Source organism: Pituophis catenifer, unplaced genomic scaffold (assembly GCF_029215685.1).
Source record: "Pituophis catenifer annectens isolate HBS135680 unplaced genomic scaffold, rPitCat1.0.hap2 SCAF_14, whole genome shotgun sequence".
Classification (NCBI taxonomy): Eukaryota; Metazoa; Chordata; class Lepidosauria; order Squamata; family Colubridae; genus Pituophis; species Pituophis catenifer.
This window is the reverse complement of record NW_027256894.1, coordinates 22,649,769-22,674,465: the sequence shown is the minus strand read 5'-3', so window position 1 is coordinate 22,674,465 and position 24,697 is coordinate 22,649,769. Positions and strand designations below refer to the sequence as shown.

The following is a 24,697-nucleotide window of genomic DNA, read 5'->3' as shown; positions in this document are numbered from 1 at the left end:
GGAGCGGGAAGGGGTGGGGCGCGCTCGCGGCCCTGCCCAGGTAGGTGGGGCCTCCAACCCCGCCCGGCGCTGCCGGGGAGAGCGACCAGGGCCGGCCTGCCTGCCTGGGGACCCGCCGCCTCCGCCGCCGCCGTCATGTTCTCCCTCCGAGCCCCCAAGGCCACCTTCAAGTCGTACCTGTTGCCGCAGGTAAGCGCCGGGGGTCCGTCTCGCGCCCTACTGGCCCGGGGCCGCCTCCTCCTCCTCCTTCCTTCCTTCCTTCCCTCCAGGCCCAGGGGAATCGACTCGCCCTCCCGCCCGCCTCCCTTCGCCCTCCTCCGGGTCCGAGAGCCTCACCTGGCGGAGCCTCACCTGTGCGGGGACCGGAGGGAGGGGCTGGAAGGGACCCTCTCCTCCTCCCCCCCCCGGAGCAGACCTCTCGCAGCCCACCGGGGGGAGGGTTCCCTTGCAGACGGGCCCCTCCATGCCCATCTCTGGGAGGGGGGTCTTTAAAAGCCTCCCCCCCCCCCGCTGCAATTGCAAGAGGCGGCGGTGACTCACCTGCTCGCCCTGTCGCCCCCCCCCCACTCCTCCTCCTCCCGCCCTCGGGGATCGGCTGCTCCCTGAGCCCCTGGAGACCCCTTTTACCTTCGCCCCGCATTAATTGCAAGCAGTCCCGCAATTGCAAAGACGGGGAAGACCCCCCCCCCCACACACACACACCGGGGGAGGGGGGAGGCTAAACCCAGGGTGCCCCTCTCACTTAAGCCCCCTACCTGGTCCTGCATGGTGGGTGTGGGGTCTCTTTGGAAGGTGCCCCTTTATTTCCAGGCTTGGCCCTAGGGAGGCTTCGGCTGGACTGCTGCCAACCCAATTAAACATCTTGTGTGCATACACACACAGAGAGAGAGAGAGAAAATGTGCCTGGGTTTTCTTTAGCAGGGCCAGTTCATTCCTGTTAGCAAAGCTGGTTTCTTCAGAGCTGCTTAGCCAGGAGAAAAGGCCCAGCAATGCATCAGGTGGTATCTGAAAGTTAAAGGGGGGGGGGGATATTAGTCCATTCAGTTGATAAGATCAGAGGAATAAACACACCTTGGAGCCAACAGTTTGCCTTGGAGGGATTTTGTGCCTTTGCAACATTAAAGGAGGTTTTTTTTGGGGGGGGGTATTGGTCAGAGTCGCCTAATGCAGGGGTCACCAACCTTTCGGATCTCAGAGACCACTAACTTCATAATTGTAAATTCCGCGGACCACTAATATGAATTTTTAAAAAGATAAATAGTATTTAGTGCAATATAAAAAATGCAAATAATTTTGCTGGGGACCACCAAAATTTTCTCACGGACCACCAGTTGGTGACCACTGGCCTAATGAAATAAACACCCTGGAAAGCAAATTGGTATTTGGCCTTGTGGATTGGCAGCTCCTGTTTAAATTCTCCACCTCTTTAAATTCATGAGAGCGTCCACCCAGAGTTCGCCCGAGGTTCAAAATCCAACGGATACCCTCTTTGGAAAACGAAGATGCTCCTTGATTAGGGTTTTCATTTCCAGAAATGCACCGTTTTCTTTGTCAGGCTCAAAGTGTGCAAATAACTAATTATTTGAACAAGCCAAGGAGTTATTTTTGGAAAAGGTACTTCAGAATGAAAGAAGGAGCCTTAAGGGTAAATAAAGCAGCAAAGCTTTATTGTGGGAGCCTCTGAACTCCAAAACATTTGGATGGAGTTGGCTGGTTTTAGAAGAAGTGGAGTTGCTGTCGCCACAAAGTTCACAGACACAAAGGAAAGTGGACACCAGGGTGGCTCAAGCCGGCTGGGTCACTTTTATGAGTCACTTAATACTCCAGTGTTACGCTGCTTTCTGAACTCAGTTGTTGCTCTGTCCCCACAGTTGTTTCTTAACCCGTTTTAAGATGGCTGGACTTCAACACCCAAAATTCCCAGCCAGCCTAGCACAGGTAGACCTCAACATATGACCGCAATAGGAACTAGATTTTCTAGAACTAGAATAACAGAGTTGGAAGGGACCTTGGAGGTCTTCTAGTCCGACCCCCTGCCCAGGCAGGAAACCCTACACCACTTCAGACAAATGGTCATCCAACATCTTCTTAAAAACTTCCAGTGTTGGAGCATTCACAACTTCTAGTGGCAAGCAGTTCCACTGTCTAATTGTTCTCACTGTCAGGAAATTCCTCCTTAGTTCTATTTTGCTTTTCGCCTTGATTAGTTTCCACCCATTGCTTCTTGTCCTGCCCTCAGGTGCTTTGGAGAATAGCTTGACTCCCTCTTCTTTGTGGCAGCCCCTGGGATATTGGAAGACTTGCTATCATGCCTCCCCTGGTCCTTTTTTTCATTAAAAAATACCCAGTTCCTGCAACCGTTCTTCATATGTCATCATTGTTGCTCTTCTCTGCACTTTTTCTAAAGTCTTAACATCTTTTTTCTGTTGTTAAGGAGGAGATTAACTAAGTCGTACCCAATGTTAATGTCCTTTTTGGCCACGGTTGTTAAACAAATCACTGCAGTTCAGTAAATCAGGCCGTTGTTAAGTGAATCTTGCTCCCCCCTCCCGCCCGACTTCTGTTGTGGGAAGATGGCTGGGAAGGTTGCCGTTGGTGATTAGGTGACCCCGGGATGCTGCAAGCATCATAAATGCCAGTTGCCAAGTGCCCAAATTTTAAATCGCATTGCCTGGGGAGGCAGCAAAAGTTGTATGTGTGAGGACTGGTCCTAAGTCACGTTTTTCAGTGCTGTCATAACTCCAAGCGGTCACTAAACGAATGACTGCAAGTCAAGGACTACTTGTGTATTTTATTTATGGTTGCACATTTGCCCTTCTCCTCCTGTTTTTCAGGCTGAAGACAAGATCATTCCGGAGCCTCGACTTAAGAAACTGGAGCCTGTCCTACTGCCAGGTAAAACATTCCAGACAGGTGTCAAAACAGGCTTTGCACCCAACAGGATTTTCTGAGCCTTTAAGAGATTGCAAGACTCTGGTTGTTCCTTAAGGGCCTGTTTTCTTTTTTTCTGGCATTTGTTGCTCCTTTTTCAAACCACAACGTTTCTGCTCTCTTTGTATGGCCAGCGTGAATGTTGTACCTTTTGGGCTCTTTGTTCTACCTATTACAACAGCTCACCTGTCCAGGGCAGGTTTTTTCCTTCCTTCGAAGACCCTCTGTCTTTCATAAATAGTCCTTTTTAAACAATACATATTCGGGATTTATTTGCCAAACTTGATCTCCTGCTTTTGAGCAGACGGCTTCTCCCACTTTCACGAAGGAAGAAAGGAGAGCTGTATTCATTTCTTTGCCAGTTGGCACTGGGTGCAGAATTAAATCGCCTGGCAGACTTGTGACCTTTATTTCTGCAAATAACCAACGGGGATGGAGGAGGATTGTGCCTGCTTCGGCCTGACAGAGCAAAGTAGAGGGATTTTCTCTTCTCCAGCTGCTCAGTTATCTCCTATAAAATCCCCCAAAGCTCATTGCGGAAGGAGAAGCTGCTTGCTACGAATCAGGAAGAAAATAAAGACAATCTACTAAATGTCTGCCAGTATTTATTGGCTGTTTTTGGATGCACAGATATTTTGCATTAAACTTGCAAAGAGTTTAATGCAAGTTGAAAAGAGAGCATTGAGCATTGAAGATATTTTTCTTAATGTTTTCTTGCTCTGAATGGTTGGTTGGAATAAGAATTCTGTAGGCTAAGTCAGTGTTTCTCAACCTTAGCAGCTTGAAGATGGATGGACTTCAACTCCCAGAATTCCCCAGCTAACAAAGATGGGTGGATTTCAACTCCCAGAATTCCCTAGCCAGCATTGGGGAATTCTGGGAGTTGAAGTCCACCCATCTTAAAGTTGCCAAGGTTGAGAAACACTGGCTTAGCCTTCAGTTGTACAGAGTGACGCTTGCATAGATTTGAATTTTGGAAGTGACTTTTGAGTTACTCGAGCAAAATTTGTAACTGAATAATCATGCTACCAGCAGAGAGGAGCTTCCCATGCTTGTACCTCTCTTTCATTGATGCTCAGTGACTTATTGGCATTTGATTTCTCTACCTGTGTCCTTGGACTTTCCTAGTACTGGCCATAGGAAGAGAGGGAGCAGACGCTGGATTGTGACCTGCTAAAATCTCAAAGTAATCTTGTACAGACAGGAGCACCTTATCTTGAAAATCCTAAGCCGGCCATAAATTTAAAAAGGATGATGTAATTTTTCAGAGAAACATTGCCTTTATGGGGAATGTGTTTGTCTAACAAGAGGAGAGGGAGAGGTAGTTGTGAGCTGGAGAGAGATATTCCTACATTCAGTTGTCTGAAGGGGAGAAGAGGACCTTCTCATGCTGAATGATTGGGCAATATAAAAGCAAAAAATACCCTTTTGAGTTAACTCTTATCTTATTCTGGCTGTCTTGAAGGTCACAAGTGTGTGTTTCTTTCCTCCCTTTTTACAACCACGTCCTTCCTGGTTTTGCAGTGCTTTCTGGAGTTATTGAAATAAGTCCCAGCTTTTTCAAGGTTTTTGCAGCTAACTCTTTCCATAAGGTGGGCAAGAATATTTCGTGGGCATCTCCATAAGGTCACCACAGTAAATCTCCATTGGCAGGAGATTTTAACGTTAGGGTTTTAAGCACATTTTCCACACAAATACTATATAATCCTAGTGGACTGCCATGTGTCTAGGATCGTCAGCTAAAATTCGCAAGATGCCAAGATTCACTTACGGTAGCCTTGCAATCAAGTAGAAATAGTTCATCTCATCAGTGTTTCCTTGCCTGGTTTACCTGGCAGAGCTGGCATCGATCTTGCAAATTTGAAAGTTCAAACTTCCACCCTGGGACTTCAGTTCGCAGAATTCCTCAGCTAGCTAAATTGCCAAGTTTAAAACCCCTGACCTAGAATGTGAGGTCCATTGAGGACGTTCCTCTTCATGGCTTACTAAATGGACTTTCGCTGTGCTTTAGACATATCAGATATTTTTTGTTGGAAACTTACCCATCAAAACATTGTTTTGTTTTGATGTAGAATTGTACAACATTAACCTAAAATGCAGGAAGGGATCTGTGATCCTACCCTTCTGCTGTCCTAAGGAATGAGCAAATAAAGTTTTAACAGATTTAGTCGGCATTAACAAATGTGAAATCCTTAATTGGTACGTAATTGTCGTCATTCTCCACTGTCAAGTAAAGGCTTTCTCTGTTGCTTCTATTGTCAAATGCTAAGCAGATATAAAGTTTATAATCCTGCAGCCCAAGGACGGCTTTACAGAAGCCAGATTCATTGGCTGGAATTTCCTTTTCCATCAGCTCTTTGTTATAATTTAGTAGGGTCAAATCAACAAGTGCATTTATTTTTCTTCAACCTCAAGAAAAATGGTAGCACTCCCTGACAATACAAAGCTCGGGGCAGATTCGTTCATTCCACCCAGAAAATGCAAATACGCTCATATTTATAGGTCATTTTCAGCATGCGAGCTTTTCTGCAGTGTGAATGGCGTAAATGAAGTTCAGAAGCATTGGGGTTCAGATTTCCACCAATTTACAGAACCGTAGAGAACTGGGACTTATCTGACTCGCCCAAGACCGACTCCGTTTACTGACTGCGAGCCCCACTTTGAATTTAAGGCTACCGGATCCCCCTTTTCATCTCCTCAGTTCTGCATTCCAGCCTTTTTATGTCAGATGCTAACTTGTTGATATTTCCTGTGTTAGACCTTTCTGGAATTTCCTGGTTGATGTTAGAGAAGCACAGTGCACAAGTCGGGTGTTAACTGAGGACAAATCCTGTGTTCGATCATTGTAACCGAGACTGGAAGCCTCTCTCATTGCAAAACTCCATCTCTCTGCCCAGCTAAATCGTTTCTTTTTCTTTCAAGAACGCAGCATCTAATAAATCCGAATGAATAAATAAACACGTTGATGTGTTATGAAATTCAGAGGCTGCCTGCGCTTCTTAATAATTTGCATCTGAGCCAGAGCTCTAATTTCCTAGTAAACCTCTGTTCTAGGTATGTGTGGCTTTGATTTACATGCCTCTCCCGGGGACTTCGGGTGGCTCTTAATTCTGGTGTGGATTCTGCAGATATGACTGTGTGTGTGCTGGGTGTTGTTGGGTTCTTGGAAAACAGTTGCAGCTTTTTTTTTTTTTTTTTTTGCCTCTGACATCTCTGTTTGAGTCATTTGCACATGATTATCATTCAGTGCTTGGAACAGCTTGTGCTTGCAAACGGAAGGAGAAGGGTGCCGGACTGTGGCTAAATTTAGAGTAGACATAATGTTCAAATACCTGCAAATGGAGACTTTCAGATGGAATTAAATTGTTCCTGAAGAGCCTTTTCTCACTTTTGGTCCTTATAAGCTTGAGATTGGGGAAATAGAAAAGTATTTAAAAATGAGCTATTCTTTTGGATTGGCATTTTACGAACGAGGAGTAAAGCTGAATTATTTCTAAGTGGGTTGGCAAGAAAGCATGGGCCACCTGCAGCTTCTCTTGAAGATGTGAAGTTCCATTTAGCTCTGGGTCAGCAGCAAAAAAAAAAAAAGTTTATGCTATTCCAAAGTTCCTCCCTTGAAATGTGAGATGAGATTTTCATTGCTTAAAAGCTTTTAAACTTCCTATCTTTGAAAACATAATTGGTCCAACCGGGACAGTATGAGATAAATAATTTAAAATCAATGCTTTAGACATTGGGATTCTTAGAAAAAAGTTTTTAGTAGGGCAAGCCATGGCTTCAGACTCAGTTTCAAACGGTCACAAGGACCCAGATGTGGCGTCTTTCTGTAACCCTTTAAAGTAGCTTCATCTTTTCTTAGACTCCCAAGGAAGCAGTGGAGGAGAGCAAGCCAAGCCAAGAAAAGATACAGCTGCTTTAAAGAGAAGCAAGGAGGTGCTGTGCTCTCATGCACCTCATGCTTCAAATCCATGCTTCAAATTTGATTTTCAATCAAATCCAAAGTTTGTACAACACTAGTTTTTAATCCGTTTTTGTCGAACAACATTCTGAAGTCACAAGTTCAGCTAATTTAATTCAGGGCTTCTTCACTTTGGCTCCATGGAGATTCTTTGGAGATCCATGGATGGGTTTCAGAGGGTCTGTGAACTTGGAAATGGGAGGATAAGGGAGGAACCCCTTTATTTTCACCATTTAATTTTCTACCATTTTTGCAAGGAACCCACAGATTTCCTCAAAGGTCCCCGTGGCACAAAGCCATTAAGAACCGCTGTTTTCGTTGAAGATTTCATCCAGGGATCTGACCAGCTTTCTTTTCTCTCTTCAGGCGAAATTGTGGTGAACGAAGTGAACTTTGTGAGGAAATGCATCGCAACGGATACAAGCCAATACGACCTCTGGGGAAAACTGGTCTGCAGCAACTTCAAGATATCCTTCATTACAGATGACACCCTCCCTCTTCAGGTCGGTTGGATGCCACGATCTGAGCAGGAGCGTGCAGAAACTATGGTTTAACTTGGCAAAATGTCTCAATCCTCCAGGCCACGGCTGTCCCAAAGGTGCTTTTTTTAAAGTCAAAAGTCAACTGGATTGTCTTGCTTTCTTTCCTTGAAGACGTTTCGCTTCTCATCCAAGAAGCTTCTTCAGACAGAACTGAAGAACTGTGTAGAATCCTAAGGCTACCAGAGACCTCACAGGCTCTTCTGGTCCAGGGGTCTTTTAGTCCAGGGGTCTTCAGTCAGAACTGAAGAAGCTTCTTGGATGCAAAGCGAAATGTTTTCAAGGGGGAAAAAACCACACACACACACAAAAGTCCAGTTGCCTTTTGAAAAAGCACCTCTGGGTTTAACTTGGCAGCTGTGGCCACGTTGGGGGTTTGCCCATTCTCTTTTGCAATACCCTGTGTGGAATCCCCACACGTGGCCAGGAGATTTCCTCTCGTGGACAAGTAGAGGAAACCCTCTTTGAACTCAGCTTTTCAGTCCTGCTGTGCAGTTCTCATTTTGCAATACAGCACAGGGAAATAACCCGATGAAAAATATCCAGAGTTTGTAAATTCTGCTGCCTGGTATAGTTACCTCGTTTCCCTGAATTTGCTCTTTGGAAGTTTAACAAAGGCAGATAGTTATTTAAGTATTTTTGGGGGAGGGATGTGTGTGAAGGAAAAGGAAACAAGCACTTCTTTTAAAAAAAGAAAAGAGAATCTTTAAAATATTTAAGCCCCTGGGGCAGGGGGTTGGACTAGAAGACCTCCAAGGTCCCTTGTAGCCCTAGGATTCTGTATAGGTTGTTTTTTAGAAATACCTTATACAAACCTTCGCAATACGGATATGGACGTTGAAATTAAATGAGGACTTGTTAGTATAAATAAGAATGGAACCAAAGGAAGTGCTTTTGAATGACTTTGGAAAGAATCCCAGTGTCAGGTTGAGATTTTGAGATGGAAAATCTGGAATCCGACAGTATCTGGGCAGCTGCATGAAATGCCAGTCATGTTAGCTGCGAGTCCAAGCAGCCAGGAATCAGGGATGGGCGATTTTACAAGAATCACAACTTTTTTCTTCAAATTTAAATCATAATATATGTGACTACCTGTGAATTACAGGTAGTCCTCGACTTAGGATCACAATTGAGCTGAAATTTTTTGTTGCTGAGCGAGAGACGGTGGTTAAGTGAATTTTGCCTCATTTTTCGACCTTTCTTGCCATTATTTATTATTTATTTATTATTTATTTAAATTTCTATACCGCCCTTCTCCAAAATAGGACTCAGGGCGGTGAACAGCCAGAGTAAAAAAAAAAAAAAACAATACATACATTGTTGTTAAGTGAATAACTGCAGTTGTCGAGTGAATCATGCTTCCCCCTTGACTTTGCTTGTCAGAAGGTCGCAAAAGGGGATCACGTGACAACCGTCATAAATACAAGTCTGTTGCCAACTGGCTGATTTTTGATCATGTGAGCACAGGGAGGCTGCAATGGTCATAAATGTGAAAAATAGTCATAAGTCACTTTTTTCAGTGCTGTTGTAACTTAGGTCACTCAATGAACTGTTGTAAATCAAGGATTACCTGTATATAAACTATAATATTTTATTTTTATTTATTAGGGTTTTTTTATATATATATAATGCCCACCTTCCCTACAAGGCCAGCTTGGCCATCTAAGAGCGTTTCCTCTCCCCACCCCTTTAAAAAAAAATCCAAAACCAAGCTAATGTTGTCCTTTGTTCAGCAAGACACAACTAAAGTTAACGAATTTCATGCGTGTATCCTGATGGCCTCTCTCCTATTTCAGAAGTTCCAGTACAAAAATCTTCTCCTCGGAGAACACGACGTGGCCTTGACGTGTGTAGAGCAAATCGTCACAGGTAAAGGACAAACGAGTTACTAAAACTCTCTGCTAATTAGGAACTGAGTGCAGAAATGGATAAATTGCAGAAACAAAAATCCATATTAACAGCCTGTATATAAGGCATGAGCTTTGTATGCTTTTGTTTTAAACGAAAGTTAGAATCTCTAGCGCCTCTTCCCTCCTTTCTCACAGTGAACGATAACAAGAGGAAGCAGAAAGTCCTAGGCCCCAACCAAAAGCTGAAGTTTAATCCAACGGAATTAATTATTTACTGCAAAGACTTTCGGATTGTCCGTTTTCGTTTTGATGAAGCCGGACCGGAAAGTGCTAAAAAGGTATCGGGTCTTGAATATCTAGAGTCAAAATCGTGGGCTGAGGGAAGTGTTGGAACGAAGGAAATGGTTTTGCAAACTATTAATGGCGGGAAGAAGACTCCACTCATCAAATAATAGAAATTTAATCAATAAATAATTGAGATCTGCCAGTTCCTCAAAAAAGCAGTTGTGAAAATTCATTAAGTAGCTTCTTGCTGGTTGGCGTCAAGAATTTTCCTGGCAGATGGTTCAAGTCGTCTTCTGCACGTATATAAAACCTCCCAGATGAATCTTTGAGCTTAGGTTAAAAAAAAAAGGGGGGGGAGGGGGGGCTAGGAACAAGAAAACCATTGAATGTGGCATGTGCCACTAGTTGGCACCTTGGTTTAAATTTCTCATACAGCTGTGTGTTTAAGCAAGGATGGTTTTTTTTTTTTCTTCTCCAGCTGGTGGAAACTGTAAATATCTTAACATCCTGAAGCAGACATGGACTGAGTTAATCTTATTTAATGGTCTAAAATAGATTTTCCCCCCCCCTCACAAAATGGAAGCATAGAATACAAAGAGACTTTTCAGTGTGTTCCTCACCTCGGTGGTTCCAAATGTTGACCCTGGCCAACATTACTAGAGTTTAAGCTCACCAACACGTACAGTGCAAATAATTCAGGTTGTGTTGCTTCTGGTGCTTTTGCACCAATCACGTACCTGTGAACTTGTGCGCACACACCAACGGGAATGGAAGACTACACGTGTCAAGGAGTGAGAAATTATTATTTCTCACATGGTGGATGACTAGCTTAGAAATCTGGGCGAAAGCCAAGTGTCACATGTCCTTAGCTAGCTGGTATATTTTGGATGGCTTCCCATGTCAAGATTAGTTAGATAGCCTCATGGGTTGACTAGCTTGTTAGTTCTTTGGCAGAGAGAGTAGTCCTGGCAGTTCCCATATTTCCTTATGATTTAATCAATGCAGGAAACACATATTTTTTTCATCTGAGGGAACATATAAAGAGTAGGCTTTGACCCTTCTCTAATCCTCCAAGACATCTCAGCTGCTTTTGGCTCGGTCATTTTTCCCAGCATGAGGCTGGTTTTTTGAGCTGTCAGAATAAGATCAACATGGCTCTGATCCTTCTTAAGAACCATCTGCCTGAGGAGCAACCCGAAAGCAGCTTTGGCGATCAGCTGCAGGGTATTTTTAGCTGGAAGACTAGGTCCATGCCAGAGACATCTTCTCAGCTTTCCATATCACGTCTATGTTTCAGCTTGCTCCAGTTCTCTTGAGTCCTGGGGTGTTGCTGATGCTACTCAGGTTCCAGGCTTTGTAAACTTGGTTGAAAACAGGACGTGGTTGGTTTGATTTGGGCTTAATGTCTCAACATGACCGCATTATTGACTTATCGAATAAACCAGGCTTAATGAAATATCAAATCTAAGCCTGATTCTAATCTTCCAGAAAGAGGCAGATGATTGCATGAGAACCCTTCCAGAAGAGAGATGAAAACAGGAGGTTGTCTACAAAGAGAGTCCAGCTGAGTGGTGTGGGACAGAAAGCACATTTTTTTCCTTTGGATCTCCTATAGGAATGATCCAAAAAAAGGACCCCTCCCCCCACACCCCACCCCTGATTTTCAGCTTGTTTCATCTGGGCTGCTGAATTCTCAGAAAATAGGAACTGAAAGCTGAAGCGGTCACTTTCAGCCCAAGATTTTTTTCCAAGCTTCCCTTTTTGCACCCTAAGCGCTTTAGAAAACTAAGAACATGATTAATCCGTGAAATATTTTCTCCCGGTAGACAGAAAAAATGTTGACCTTTTTCCTTTTCCGCGACACACAATGGAAGCCATTGGCAGCCTTGGCCACTAATAAGAAGTGGCATCCATTAAAGTCCATGACAAAGGCGTTACTGTGCACAGTTGCTCTTGTGAGCTAACAAGTTAGCCCTTCTTTTTTTTTGCAGGGTGTGGGGAAGGAAATCAAAGTTGCAGGCATTCCTAGAGGCAACCCATTTCTGCTGACCTTGGTAGTTGTTTTTCTGCCCCTTCTTCGTCATTTCTGGCCGTGAAAATAATGTGTAAGGGGTTCTGGCTTGCTTCTTCTCGTCTGAAGATCGTTTCTCTTTTTCTTTCTCCACCTTCAGGTGTGTCTTGCAATAGCACACTATTCACAACCAGCAGACCTCCAGCTCCTCTTTGCATTCGAATATGTGGGCAAGAAATATCACAATCCAGGTAAACTGGAGACTTATTAGGTGACTCAACCACTTTCTGCCCAGATCTTGGCTATTCTTGCTGAGTTGGGTGGCAACCATCTCCACTTAGTGGCCAACCTTATCAGCTAGTTCAATTTTCTAGAAATGTCTTTGGGGTGGATGCAAGTTTTATTACTTCTAGAACTTCTTCACTGAAGACCTTCAGAAAAATCTCTGGAGCTTGGGAATGTTGTGATTTGGATGTCACCCCATTAGTTTTATTCTGTATTAGATGCAGATATTATAGAACAAGTGGGGGAAACAGGTCCATCCCAACTTTTAACGTCAGCCATGCTGATTCTGCCATGAAGTTATGGAAGACATTTTGTCCTATCAAAAACCTTTTGAGTGCAGATGGACAAACTGACCTGCAAAACCACAAAAAGGTCACAGCCCCAGACCAGGAGAAACCTGGCAACAGTTAAAACAATTGGGGAAACTTAGCCTGGTGATCACTGCAGTTAAAAAAAACCCCTCACTGTGGTTTACAGTATTTCAGTTCTTCATCTCCTCTGTTAAAAATCACCATGTTGAATATTGATCGCTCTCGGTTTTTCTTCTAAAACTGCGTGCCTCTGTGCGTTTCCACTTTGAAATGAAAATACTCTCCTGGCTTTGTTTCTTCCAGCAAAAAAGGTGAATGGAATAGACCCTGGAGGAGGAGGAGGAGGAGGTTATGGCGTTCATCACCAGACTCCCTTGTTTGAAACGTTCTCAGACTGGGATAGAGAGATCAAGAGGACGGGAGCATCCGAATGGCGTGTCTGTTCAGTCAATGAAGGCTACATGATCTCCACCAGGTAAATCTGGATAAGAAAGTGGCAGGATCTGTGGGAAATGTAGGAGACCCCCTGTTCTTCCCAGGAGCTCTTCCCTTCCGAGATGACAACTGATGTCTCTTCAGAAGGAGAAAGTGTGTTGGGATGGCTAAGACGTCTTGTAAGGCTCCTTATTTTTAAGAACTTGGGTTGGAATTCAAGTGACCACACTTTCAAAGATGAGTGGTTTCCCACCCCCTGTTTTCTTTCTGAAGTCTTCCAGAATATTTTGTGGTGCCCTCGTCTCTGGCGGATCAAGATTTGAAGCTGTATTCTTACTCTTTCACCGGGCGACGGATGCCAGTAAGTGTGAAGATGAAGCGATGGCCCTTTCCTTCCTTTTTTTTTTTCCTCATGGTTTTTTTTTTTTTTTGTTTGTTTGTTTGTATTTTTGCTTTAATTTATATGCCGCCCTTCTCCGGAGACTCAGGGCGGCTTACAATGCGTTAAGCAATAGCCTTCATACTTTTGTATATTTATACAAAGTCAGCTTATTGCCCCCACAAACCGGGTCCTCATTTTACCCACCTTTGAAAGGATGGAAGGCTGAGTCAACCTTGAGCCTAGTGAGATTTGAACTTGCAGTAATTGCAAGCAGCAGATGTTAATAACAGTGCTTTACTCCACTGTACTACAGGCTCTTGCCTGTAGTACAGTGTTTTATTTATGTAACACTCAAATTTTCATCAAACAGTCTGTATTCTGGGTACAATTATGTTTAGATAGTCATATTTATACCTCTTCATTATATTTACTCATCACCATCATATTAATAATATAATAACATTATAATATAATAACCTTAATTCTTAACATTTAACATCATCATCTACGACTCTCCTCTGTGCCATTTCCTCCCTTTGTATCTCTTCCTTTCTTAAGTGTCAAAAGAGGCAGAAGGGAGGGTGGTCTATTATCAGACTGAAAGAAATGGAGGCAGGTCTGATGAGTTTGTTGTCTTTTTGGCAAGGGGGCCGCCAACCCCCTCGCCACATAATGCATGTTGGGATCCAAAAGAATCAGAGGTTTGGTAGCACCTCTTTAAACAAATTTTATTAAAAGGCATAAGCTTCTTAAATCTGTGAGTTGGAAAGGATGCAGTCAGGTTCTTAATATTTTGACACCATAGATCAGTGTTCCTCAGTCTTGGCAGCTTGAAGATGGGTGGACTTCAACTCCCAGAATTATGGGAGTTGACATCCATCCATCTTCAAGCAACCAAAGTTGAGAAACACATCCCTAGGTTAATCCTTCTCCTACTCTGAGGCCAACTAGGAAGACATGGAACATAATATAGCTGTGTTGGGATGGATGGATGGATGGATAGATAGATAGATAGATAGATAGATAGCAGTAGCAAAGAGGGTCAAGAGACCCCCAAAAACTAATCCAGGCCCCTACTCTTTGCCCTGTTATTAAGCCCCTTAAAAACCCACTTTCAGTAGCTCTCAAGCACTTTTTGAATCTTCTGCCTGCTGCAAATGGTTCTTAAGATGCTGTTGACTTTCTGGGGGCGTATTGTGATGTATGGAACTTATCATCTCTACCTTGTTTCCTAGATGTGGTGTTGGAACCATTCCAACGGGAACGCTCTGGTGAGAATGGCCCACATCAAAGACAGCCTGCAGCAACGAAAAATAGACCAACGGTAGGGATTGCACTGGCTGGCTTTCATTTATCTTGTTTTCAATCTAACTTTCTGCCCAAGCTGAGAAAGCAGAGAGACAAAATAAAAGCGAGGTCAACCATTGACTGGGATGGTTTAAGATCTCCTGCCTTGAGCAAGGACTTCCAACGTCCCTTCCAGCCCTATGACCCTGTGTTCCTTTGGCTTTCTGCTCGACGGGCTCCTCTTAAAGCCACCACCTCCCTCCAGATAACCAAAAATTGGTGAAAATTGCAGATATGTGGCTGGCTGGCTGGCTGGCTGGATTTTAAGCGTCAGATTGAGGAGAACTGGTTTATTAAGTTTCAAGGGATGTCCTCATAAATCATTTGACCCTGTTCACATTGTCAAGTCTTCACAGAAAGGCCAGATAGTTGACTCAGAGTTCTGAAGTATGGGGAGATGTGGCCACTTCTCTTATCCCCTCACAGCTGTGGCCAACTGGTGCTTCCTAGCAGGGTATTTTTTTGAGCCTGTGGTTGGGTGTGCCCTTGCCCACAGGATGCAGCTTGGGGAGGGAGGGGAAGCTTGCAGCTGTACTGCGGGCTGAGAAGGGGTTTTGGGGCCAGCTGTGGGGTGAAGCCGTCATGAGACACTTCTAAAAATGTCCTCGGTACGATTTCTCTTCTTTTTCTTGTAGGATTTGCAATGCTGTCACCAGAAGTCATCCGCAGAGGAGCGACGTTTACAAATCTGACTTGGATAAATGCCTGCCAAATATTCAAGAAATCCAGACGGCTTTCCTCAAACTGAAGCAGTTATGTGTGAATGGTAATGCCCTCCGAACCCGGGTTGGTCCTTGCGTTGCCAAAGAGGCAGACAATTTGAGACAAGCAGATCCCATGTAAAACACATTAAACCTCTCAAAGACAAGTCCAAAAAGGATGATTGAAATAACACAGAGCAGCATCCGGGGGCAACCACTCTCTAATCATATTAAGTCGTGAGATAAGAAGAAGAAACGGCTTCTTCTGTCTTTCTAAATATATACCCCAGATTATTTTTAATTCTGAAGACCCAGAAGAGAATATAACCACTGGAGGATTGCAGTATCATTTCCACTTTCCTTCATGTCACTTGGGAGATGAATGTTCAGATTTGGGTCCCATCTCGGCCTAAAGCTTTAAATATCTATTTACAGCATTATTTTGGGGGCAAAAGATTAATCTGGTTAATATTTACCATATTTTTGGTAGGGCCACCCAGAGGCTTAGTTGAAAATTCTGGAGGAATTTGTATACATGCCTTCAAGGAACGTGTCCATCTCTCCTCCCGATTCATGGTTAAGCAACATGGAACCTCTTGTGCTTGGACTGTTTTTCAAAGAGAGTCCCATCACCCTGTAAGTGCTGGTATTTGAAAATAGCTTATCTCTTTGTCTCAGAGCCTTTTGAAGAAACTGAGGAGAAGTGGCTGTCCGTGCTGGATAATTCACGCTGGCTGGAGTACGTGAGGTAGGTAAAGAGGTCGGAATCTTCTCTCCAGGAAATCTGGAGGGCCACTTCCCATAAAAACAATGTCAATTAAAGAGTTAAAAATTATTTGACTTGCAAATGATCCACAGAAAGAATCTTACCTACACCAGTTGTAGAAGACCCTAATTCTGAAAACCCGACTCTCTTTCTGGGGAAATCACATAGCCAGGCATTAAAGCTAACATTTCTGGGAATTTGGCATGATAATTAACCTGTACGTTCATCTGAAGTAATCTAGATTTTTGGGATCTCTTGATCTAGAATCTTCCTGAAGCTTTCTGCAGAACTGGTCTACATGCTGGACAGCAAACACGTTTCAGTAATTTTGCAAGGTAAGCTACTGTCTGTTTTGCAAAATTGTGTTTTGCAACATCTTTATATGGCCTTAAGCATTTATAACAAAAATAATTACTGAAGGGAGTGTTGACACCATAATCTGAATTAATTCTTCCAGTTCTTTCGCATAGACTTAACTTTACTCCATGTCATAAACAGAACTCTGTTCTTCTCTCATCCAGCATTCGTCTAGTATAGAGACACGTTAAACCAGATTAATTGCATACGGTTGACGTTTGGATGTTGTGTAGGCATTTGAAGCTGGTTTCTATCAGTGTCTCTGAAACTTACTCTGCAATGGATAGCAATAGCCCTTATGACTTAGATACCGCTTCACGGTGCTTTCCAGCCCTCTCCAATCGGTTTACAGAGTCAGCCTTTTGCCCCCAACAATCTGGGTCCTCATTTTACCGAAGTTGGAAGGATGGAAGGCTGAGTCAACCTTGAGCCTGGTGAGATTCGATCTGCCAAACTGCTGGCAGCCAGTGATCAGCAGAAATAGCCTGCAGTACTTCACTCTAACCACTGCGCCGCCGTGGCTCATTTATGCTTCTAGATCAGTGTTTCTCAACCTTGGAAGCTTGAAGATGGGTGGACTTCAACTCCCAGAATCCCCCAGCCAGCAACGCTGGCTGGGGGATTCTGGGAGTTGAAGTCCATTCATCTTCAAGCTACCAAGGTTGAGAAACACTGTTCTAGATGGTTACCTGTTCAACAGAGGCTCTGGTTAAGTTATACAACACCGGAAAGCAGTTTTGTGTTAAAAACACATCCTTCCTTCCACAGAGGAAGAAGGGCGAGACTTGAGCTGCTGTGTGGCATCTCTTATCCAAGTGATGTTGGATCCCCATTTTCGGACTATCGCCGGATTTCAGAGCCTGATTCAGAAGGAGTGGGTCATGGCAGGACACCCGTTTCTGGACAGGTGCAATCACTTGAAGAAATCTGACAAAGAGGTAATAGGATGAAAAAAGCCCCAACTTGAAGAAATATCTAGGGGTAGTTAGCTAGGCGTTTCTCCACCCAGGAAAGGTAATTCTGTGATTAGTTCAAGAGGGAAGAGCGGGCAAGGGACACAGAGGAACAGGGGACAAATCCAGTGTGCATCGACCATCCTGATCACAGCTTGAGCCCTTGTGAGTCCAGGCAAATGCCTGGTGGATCAATGCAAAAATACAATACTTGGACCAGGACTTTTAATGGTGGAATTTAGCTAATCTTTCTTGATCTTTCCACTAAAAAATATATGGAGTGCCAAACCTACTTCATACTTGGATGGAAACCAGTAAGAAATCCCACAGCTGTTGGGGACACTAGGAGGTATGAGAGGACATTATTAAAAAGGCCACGGGAAGCCAACTCATGGTTGACACTATAAAGTCATTAGAGTCGAACTCAACTTGAAGAAACTTCATTTGTTTTGCAATCAATTTAGGCTTCTCCAGAGATTTTATTTATCTAATCGGTTGTCTCCTCCTCCCTCTAGTCTCCTGTGTTCCTGATGTTCCTTGACTGTGTCTGGCAGCTGCTTGAGCAGTACCCATCGGCCTTTGAGTTTTCCGAAGCCTACTTGACCATACTGTACGACAGCACACGGATCTCCTTGTTTGGTACTTTCCTCTTCAATTCTCCACATCAGAGAGTAAAGCAAAGCACGGTGGGTGCAACAGACGACCGACCAAGTTAAGAAGGGGGACACTTGAGGGTCAAACCATGGGGCAATATTGAAATGTGTGAAGAGCTTGACCTTACCTGGAGTCAGGAGAATATCTGTCATGGTAGTGCAGGTGTGATGGTTGTTTCTGAGCAGGCGTGTTGTATTTCCGTAGAGCTTTTTCATTGTGTAGTTTACACTTTCAAGGAAAGTGTAGTGTGTAAGGCACAGAACCTTTTTTAAAAAAACTTTTTATTTTTATTTTTCATCAACATACTTAAATATACAGTCTCTTATCCATCATTAATTATTATTCATTCATCTTATCTTTTTACTTAACATTTGTTAATTGTTTGTGATTGCTCTTTTACCATTTCCTCTCCTTTATTTTACCACAATCTTTCCTCTTCCCTTCTCTTCCTTCTTCTATCTCTTTCTATTTCCTCATTCCTCCTCTCCTTCCCTTTTCTCCTTCCTCTCCTCTTTCCCCACGCCTCTCTTCTTCCTCCCTTTCTAGCCCTCTCGCCTACTCTTCTTTCCCCTTCCTTTTCTTCCTTTCCTTTTCCCTCTCCTCTTTCCTTCTCTCTCCTTACCTCCCTACTCCCCTCCTTCCCTCTCTCTGCTCCTCTCTCCTTTTCCACTCCCTTGTTGTTTCCATTTTCAATTGAATTTAAGATGGTATTCGCGCAGCCCCGATTTTCTATTTACATACATCTTCATTTCAAATTCTTTTTAGCTTTATAATTACATCTCTCCTATCATTCCTGTACATCATTCATCAATCCGTGTATCATCTGGATACAACATTTTTGAGGCACAGAACCTTTTGTGCTGTGGAATTGTGATGTTGCTGGACTTTGGTTTTAAACCTTTATCGGTCTTAAAGTGGATTTAAGTCTCAACTCAAGGAAGGGGGTCTTGGCTGCTTCTTTTGACATCTTTTCATTTGGTTTCTCCCAGGAATTTGCCATCAGCAAAAATATTCAGCTGGGTGACGAGAAAGGCCTGAAATTTCCCTCCGTTTGGGATTGGTCCCTTCAGCTCACGCCGCGGGATCGCCTGCTTTTTCACAACCCCCTGTATATTGGGAAGAGCACACCCTGTGTGTGCAACGGGACTGTGAAAACCTTTAAACGGTCAAAGGTAAGAACGGGGTGAAGTGATCGACTTACAGGACACCAATTTAGGCAAGTCTCTGTGAATTAGGGAGGTGTCTATTTGAGCTTCTTCATAATATTATCTGCCTGTTGCAGACTTTAGATGTGTTTCTCCCATCAGTGCTTGTATATCTCTTCCTTACTCTCTCTATGGAATTCAACTCTCAGAATTCCCCATGCTGGCTGGGGAATTCTGGGAGTTGAAGTCCACATGTCTCAAAGTTGCCAAGGTTAAGAATCACTGCTGTCCATAGTCTGCCTCTCCTTACAACAGATGAATCTGGCCTTTCCTGCCAGATCTTTCACGGTCATATGGGATCCCCAATATGTTATTGGAGGTCTTACTTTAGGGTCCTGCAGTGGACATGCAGAATTCTGGACTAGATCGCCACGGGTCATACCTGCAATTTCCTTAATTGCATTTCTTGATTCAATTAACATGAACCCATCATAATCCGGTGCAGTGAACCATGGAAAACTCAACCCTTTTTATTCCCCCTTTTGCTCCCCAGAAGAACTACAGCTCAACCCTCAGAGGCTTCCCATCCTCCCTCAAGAACGGCATCATCAACGAACAAGACTTCTTCCCCAGAAGGAACTCCCTGATCCTCAAACTAAAACCCGACTTCCTTCATCACATGGACAACACTACCAACGGCATGGAACAGTATTTCCGAGACTGGTTCTCCAAGCCAGCGGACCTTCACGGTGTGATCCTACCCCGCCTCTCCGGGACACAGATCAAACTCTGGAAACTCTGCTACTTCCGTTGGATCCCCGAGGCCCAGATCAAGCACGGGGGTTTCATCACAGCCTTTCACAAAATCTCTCTGTTGGCCGACGAGGTGGAGTCCTTGAACCGGAGCTTGAGGCAACACAACGGCAGCCCCCCGGTGTTGGCCAACGCATCCGAGCAGGACCAGAGTCGCCTGTATTTCCGAGCCCATGGCCTCAATGACGGTCCCACCACGCCCGACTTTCTCTCTTCCGCTTTTCCATTCTCCCCCGTGGGCAACCTTTGTCGGCGCAGCATCCTGGGCACGCCCCTGAGCAAATTCTTGAGCGGTGCCAAAATCTGGTTGTCCACAGAGACACTTGCCAACGAAGACTAACCCTGGGAGCGAACGAAGAAGAAGAAATGTTGGTCTTAATCCAACACCGCTAGCCAGAAGCTGTCCTGACTTTATAGACCACGTTGATGTTTTTGCACAAAAGTATTTAAAGGCAAAATCCTCATGTTTTCATAATGCACAGAATATTATTATTATTATTATTATTGTTTCATTTTGTCTTAACGTTGCAGCCGATCCGTTGATCGTCTTGTCTTAGTTTCACCCGGGATTCTTCCTGCTGTCTTGGTTGATAGGGAAGTTGATTTACCCTCCCTGACAACACCCACCCATCAAAAGTTGGGCATGGTGTTTTGTTTCTGTTTGGGAGGTTTCCTCTTTTGGAGTTGCTGGCGGAAGCCTGCAGCTTGACAAGAGGGATGAAGGAAGAGAAACAGCAAAGAAAATTGAAAAAAAAGAGAGAGATTTTCAGGGTGACAAACCAGTGCAAAATACTAGAGCAGTGTTTTTCAACCTTGGAAGCTTGAAGATGGATGGACTTCAACTCCCAGAATCCCCCAGCCAGCGCTGCTGGCTGGGGTATTTTGGGAGTTGAAGTCCACCCATCTTCAAGCTACCAAGGTTGAGAAACACTGTACTAAAGCAATGTCGTCCCGTACACACACACACACACACACACGGTGATAGAACAATCCCATGATGATCTCAACATTCACTTTGCTATGAATTTCAGCCAGAACTTTTACCCTTCCATTGAAGAAAATTAAATTTAAGTTTACCTCTCCCTTTTGGTCATCACGGTTACGTTTGGCCCAGCTCTCTATTTATTTATTTAGGCTTTGAGGTTGCCTTGTAGTTTACAAAAATCTGCCTCCCGAATTGCGTACGCTGCCAATGAGTTGTTGCTGGTGGGACGGTTGGTGTCTCTTGGCTGATTAAAATTAGGAAACGACAAGAACAAAAAACCTACCTGGAGAAATCTTACGGCTTTAACCTGGTTAACAGGTAAAGAGAAACAACTGCCCATATTGGCTCCAGACATCGTGGTTTGAGACCGTTCTATCAGCATGTATGCAAAAAACAACATTTTTTAAACACTAGCCTTAAAAGTGCCTTTTCTTGCATTGACATTAGTATTTGTCCGGAACTCAGTTACATTCATTTGATAAGCTAACATTCTGCCTCTTGATGATGTAGCCTGTTTCCAGTCTCCTTCATAGTGATTTCTGGGGGAGCTTTAAGGATTGTGCAAAGAAATCTTAACTGACAAATCGATGAGTATTACTGACTGTGAACGGGCCTTGAATGGGGTTGGTTAGAATCAGCATTCTTGGAAGGAAATATTGCTTTATATACAGTTATGGACTCTTTTTTTTTTTTTTTTACAGTTTAGTTCGGCGTCTCTCAACTTGGCCACTTTTAAGATGGCGGACTTCAACTCCCAGAATGGCTGGGGAATGCTGGGAGTTGAAATCCACCCGTCTTCAAGTTGCCAAGAATGAGAAATACCGATTTAAGTTGAATTCAACCAAGAGGGTTGGTTGAATTCGTTTAGGGCCCCTGATCGCAGAATTTGAGGGGTGGTGTGCAGCATGGGGGAATTATAAGAGGATTTGGGGCAATCTGGACATGCCAGGGACATCCAGTCATGTGTGTTGCCTGAGTGGGTAGACATGAGTTTTCTGCCATTCTGTAGATGAGTGTTTCTCAACCTTGGTAGCTTGAAGATGGGTGGACTTCAACTCCCAGAATCCCCCAGCCAGCAGCGCTCTCTGGATAGCTTTCTGGAAAATGGCTTGTGTTCAGCTCATTTGGGCTGACACCCCCAGTGGTTCTCAAGTATTTGAGATACTGGTGCTGATCCAACAGTAGATAAATAGCACATTGTTACAGTTCTGCTGTTTGGGACAAGGAAGGAAGGGATCCTGTTTGACCCCCTTCCCCACTTGCCCCATGTGGGGCAATCTGGGAATTGAGTGTGCCATATGCAACCTGTCTCACTGACCCCTGTTGAATTGGGGTCCCATTATCAAGTCTGTTAATGATCTCTTCCCCTTCCACCCCCGAGTTTCTACAGTGGGTCACCCAGCTGCTGTTCCTTCAAGGACATTAATGACATAACTGAAGTCTTTATCTTAATCATCTTCAATGGAGCAAAAGTTTAATTTTCCTACTGTTGAATTTCTTACGTCCAGGATTTTTCGTACGGGTGGGAGAAATCAGTTCCTTTTTACTAAGGTGGCTTTCTTACGGATTCTCTACTTAACGCTTAATAGTCTTAACGGCATTTCAGATGTATCAAATTTTGCTAATTAAAGCGGGATGAGTATATATATTTTGCAAAAAGAAAACAAAACCGTAACTACGTTAAGGTGATTCACTTTTGAGATGTGTATTGTATGCCTGAACCCTCTTTTTAACAGGAATTTTTTAATTGTGCATTTTTGTAATGTGACTTTACTTTTTTTAAAACCCTTGTGGGATGGCAGAACTTTTGACTTTAAAATAGTTGCCCTGATGAAATGGAAAGAATTTGTGTGATGGTCGCGTGTGAAGCAGGTATAGGAGATTAAGTAGAGTTAGGTAGACCTGTGGTTACCCATGTCAGGACATCTGTTAAGTTGATTTGGCAGGAAAGAGGCCTCATGAAGTAAGCATTATTTACTGTTAAGTCATTGTGCTTAGCAGGGGAACCTGACATGGGGGTCTCGGACCATAGAATCTTAATTAGTCTTAAGTGAAAATACCTCTTTGAAGTGAACATGGTGATCAGAAATGAAGGGAAGTCGCAAGTGATACAGCCTTGGGAACCTGTTGGCCTTTCAGATGGTCTAAATCAGGAGTCTCCAACCTTGGCAACTTTAAGCCTTGGTGGATTTCAACTTCAAGTTGAAGTCCACCAAGGCTTAAAGTTGCCAAAGTTGGAGATCCCTGGTCTAAATGATCTTTTTGTGTGCCGATAAGGACTTCTAAAACCAGGCTTCCCAACCACGCAACATTTAAGACGTGTGGACTTCAACTTCCAGAATTCTCCAGCCAACTTCTGGGAGTTGACGTCTACACATCTTAAAAATGTTCACGGTTGGGAAACATGGGCTAGAAGTGGTTTGGCTTAGCAACTTCTGAAGCCTCCACAAATCCTGTCCTTTTTCTGGGCACAAATTGGGTCTTCTCCGACGTTGTCCAGAAGTGATGGCCCAACTCTCAAAACATCCCAGACTGACCACCTGATTGCAGTAGCTCTGCCAGTGCCTTTGTGTGCCATGTGGAGATGATGAGATAGATTGGATGGATGGATGGCTGCTCCTTGGTCTTCATCCTGGGCAGGACAAAAGGGTCCTTTTCCCAAAAGAAGGAATTGTTAGGGAGCTCCAGAAGATAGTAGAGCTTCTCTCAAGAAGGTTTTAATGCCCATCGTAGAGTTGAGAAAGGAGCAGCTGCGTCGAGACCACGAATGATCTGTTTGTCAGTCTGGCTCTTGTCTTACCTTCTGCCAACTTGATGGCGCTTGTGAACTTAAAAGTAGGGGTGGGGGATTCCTCCCCCAACACGTGAGCAGCCCCCACACCTTAACTCTTTTTCAAAGCAGGTACTTTCCACGGTGAAGTTTTTGTAACTGTGCAAAACAAGAGATGGCTATTTTTGTACGTTTGTTTAATCGCAAGAGGGCTGCTTGAGCTGAAGGAGGTGGTTGCTGTAATTAAACTGTGTAAAAATAATAATAATAATAAAACCCACCACTTTTGATACTGTCAAGTAGATTTTAGCTGCTGCGTGCTGGAAGGTGACTGTGGTTGTGTGTTTTTTTTCCATGGGTGTATAATTTTCTTAGGCAGATCAGCAATCCTAAAGATGTGTTTCACCCTGGCAGAAGGTCCTTCCTTTCAATTCTGGTGCTTTTGCATGTCTTTCCTGTTAAAATTTGGGCTTTTTTTTTTAAAGTGTATTTTAAAAGTCAACCATACTTGACTTTTTTTTTTTTTTCGGTAAGGAAAAGTAAATTAAGCCATCAGGAAAGTGGAATTCTGTGACTCTTTATGAAAATGGGACTGGAGAGAGGAATCCTATTTTTTAAAAAAATGCTTTTGGAAGAGACTAAAGCAGAGTTGTCCATCCTTGGCAACTTTAAGACTTCAACTCCCAGAATTCCCCAGCCAGCATGAGAGAATTGGCTAGCTGAGGAATTCTGGGAGTTGAAGTCCATGAGTCTTGAAATTGGAGACCCCTGATCTAAAGTGTTGATGTTCGTAAGCAAAGGTCTGCCTGAGCACAGCAGATCTGACAAGGAGAACCTCCTTCCATCTGCCATAATGTATGAAATTGCAAATAAATGAGACTTAATAAAAATCAACTTGCCCTCTTCCCCCTCGTCTGGGTTTTTTTCTGTCGAAATTTAACACCAGCTTCTGGCGAAACCATTATAAATTGGGGTCATGTGACAGCTGGATGCTACAGTGGCCATAAATTCCTTCCCTTCCCTTCCCAGTGGTTAGAATGCAGTATTGCAGGCTAACTCACTGCCCACTGCCAGCAGTTTTATCCTGACCAGCTCAAGGTTGACTCAGCCTTCCGTCCTTCCGAGGTGGGTAAAATGAGGATCCATTTGGGACATTTGTTGGGGCAAGAGGCTGGCTCTGTAAACCACCTAGAGAGGACTGTAAAGCATTGTGAAGTGG

General features: G+C 43.8%; 1 protein-coding gene across 2 annotated transcripts; it reads left to right on the top strand.

The window, feature by feature from the left end:
* Positions 1-24,383, top strand: MTMR10 (myotubularin related protein 10). Of its 2 annotated transcripts, none has more exons than XM_070953900.1 (16): positions 1-189; positions 2,835-2,895; positions 7,256-7,392; positions 9,225-9,297; positions 9,474-9,616; positions 11,735-11,825; positions 12,474-12,645; positions 12,879-12,966; positions 14,223-14,311; positions 14,970-15,100; positions 15,714-15,783; positions 16,066-16,136; positions 16,927-17,096; positions 17,627-17,797; positions 18,755-18,937; positions 19,467-24,383. In XM_070953900.1, exons 1-16 carry the CDS (start codon positions 136-138, stop codon positions 20,061-20,063), a joined length of 2,301 nt encoding a protein of 766 aa, XP_070810001.1. In that variant the 5' UTR covers positions 1-135; the 3' UTR covers positions 20,064-24,383. The 2 variants fall into 2 exon arrangements, with proteins under 2 accessions (XP_070810001.1, XP_070810000.1); XM_070953899.1 differs by having other exon boundaries at positions 19,464-24,383.
* The last annotated feature ends 314 nt before the right edge of the window (positions 24,384-24,697 follow it).

Excerpts from the sequence above, each read along its gene's own strand:
- MTMR10 (XM_070953899.1), top strand. The coding sequence starts at position 136 with ATGTTCTCCCTCCGAGCCCCCAAGGCCACCTTCAAGTCGTACCTGTTG. Across the intron at positions 9,298-9,473 it reads TGTAGAGCAAATCGTCACAG|TGAACGATAACAAGAGGAAG; the intron begins GTAAAGGACAAA and ends CCTTTCTCACAG. Across the intron at positions 15,101-15,713 it reads GAAGCAGTTATGTGTGAATG|AGCCTTTTGAAGAAACTGAG; the intron begins GTAATGCCCTCC and ends TCTTTGTCTCAG.